This window comes from Vollenhovia emeryi, unplaced genomic scaffold, assembly GCF_000949405.1.
Source record: "Vollenhovia emeryi isolate VEMERY1.0 unplaced genomic scaffold, V.emery_V1.0 DF939358.1, whole genome shotgun sequence".
Taxonomy (NCBI): Eukaryota; Metazoa; Arthropoda; class Insecta; order Hymenoptera; family Formicidae; genus Vollenhovia; species Vollenhovia emeryi.
The window spans coordinates 1-2060 of record NW_011967008.1 but is presented as its reverse complement, the minus strand read 5'-3'; the positions used below and the strand labels follow the sequence as shown (position 1 = coordinate 2060).

The 2060-nt window shown below is 40.7% G+C and overlaps 1 protein-coding gene across 1 annotated transcript; it reads left to right on the top strand.

Annotated features, from left to right (window-relative positions):
• Nucleotides 1–454: 454 nt before the first annotated feature.
• On the top strand, nucleotides 455–2057 carry LOC105558291 (the record flags this gene model as incomplete). The annotated part of the gene is made up of 4 exons (XM_012005882.1): nucleotides 455–610; nucleotides 762–1411; nucleotides 1768–1864; nucleotides 1972–2057. Coding segments are annotated over exons 2-4 (771 nt in total), but the record flags the coding sequence as incomplete, so codon positions are not given.
• Nucleotides 2058–2060: the final 3 nt, after the last annotated feature.

Sequence of the window (2060 nt, the reverse complement as noted above, 5' to 3'; positions counted from 1 at the left end):
TGGGCACTGCACATTTTTATGTCAAGAGTTTTTCAAAGACACTACTATACATATAATGAAATATAGTCTTATTTCGAACCAAACAAATACATACATATGTATATGTATATCGAACCAAACAGCTTTTGTCTGTAACATTTTTTCCTAATAAAACACGGTCGATAAATATCACTTTTTGGTGTGTGTCCGTGCTACATCCACTTTTTCAACATTGTCTTAACATCCATAAATTGTGGATATAGCATAGACATACGCTAAAAAGCGATTTATTGACAGTGTCGGAAAGTGGATGTAGCACGTACACGGACCAAAAAGTGATTTATTTACAATATCGAAAAGTTTAGCACGGACACGCACCAAAAAGTGATATTTATCGACTGCGTCGATAAGTAGATGTGTCTCCGTAGTTCTTACATCCACTTTTGATGGCGAAAATCGGTCCCAAGTAAACCCTCTATCCTCTATGGCCTACGGCGTGGCCGCTCTCAGGACCGTGGTTTGCACCCTCAGATATAGGAAATAGCATCAGACACTTGCGTACAGTACACGCGAATTAAATTGTTCGCTACTCACGAACCACATTAAAATCCGTAACTGCCCAAATTCTTTGGTAAATACATTAAATTACGCGAGACTCGTAATATTCATAAAACGACGAGGTCTCTTAGATACGTATAGGTTAGGTTAGGTTATGAATGCTTGACGGAAGTTCGTATTTAACAAAAGATGCGAAGGTAAATGTTCTGCGATATTTTCCGCAGAAGATACTCGAAGAAAAACAGGGATCTTATGACAGAGACGAGGCACTTTAAGACGGAGGATCATGGCTAGGCAACTGACGCGGCCGATAATCGTGAGTCTCCTGCTGAAGCCGCGACCTCGCCAGCCGCGGGCCTCGAAGCCGGCTCTGTCGTTGTGCATGAGCTCGCTCGTCGCCGAGTCCGGCTCGCAGAACAGAATGCTCTGCAAGCACGTGGACATAGTCGATCACACTTGTAAGATATCGAACTACGACGAGTACCTCGTCAACTACAGGCCCGTCCTGCGAATCTTGAGGAACACCCTGCAGGAGATACTCGGTATATCGAAGGTGGAGATCAACAAGCTCGTCCAGGAGTATCCGCAGCTGAAGAAGCGCTCCAGGGCGAACATTCTGAACAATTATTATAGCCTGATAGAGGCTGGCGTGCAGAAAGCTACTGTCATAAATAACGTCTGGCTGCTGGCGTACGAGAACAACAGGCTCGTGGATAAGCTCGATTGTATCAAGGTCCTCAACATGGACAATAACCAGCTTGTACCGTGGCTGTGCTTGACTCAGGACGAGCTGGCAAACTATGTGCTTTACACTCAACAGGATATGGATTTTTATACGTATAACAGGATGGAGTATCTCTCTCATAAATTGGAGGTATAAGAAGTAAACAAGAGATATTGAGTTATCGAATTGTTACGCAATGGTAGTATATGTACGTATACTACCATTGCGTAACAAGTTAAGGAGAAGAAGGGCCGACTCTTCCGAGACTAGGAAGTTGGGAATAGTTGTATTTTATATTATTTTATTCTCTAGTATCTGTCGCAAACAATTAAGTGAACATTTCAGTCTGAACAATCTTTCCTTGGCGCAATTTTATATTATTATTATGAGACGAAAGATAGGGGTTTGTGGGAAAAAGAACTTGAATGGAATTGAAATGGGATTTGTCGGATAATTACGCTTGTTTCGTGTTGTAGCACATGCTATAAAATTGCATCTCCTTCCAGTGCAGCATACAACGGTTGTGTGAAGTAACGGTACTGAATTCATTCTTAATAAAAATTCCAATTTCCTCTATAGACAAGAAAATGAACATATTACATGGTAAGTTAAATAATAGCGTATATATATTTCTGTAATTGAGATAAGCTGTTGTACTAACATATCTATAAAACGACCAATTTTAAGTAATCTCTCTACTCTTTTTGCAGAATATAACGTGAGTAAGGAGGACATACTAAAAGATGTATGGGTGCTTAGATATAGCGAAAATCATATACGTCACAGATGCGAGTTGTAT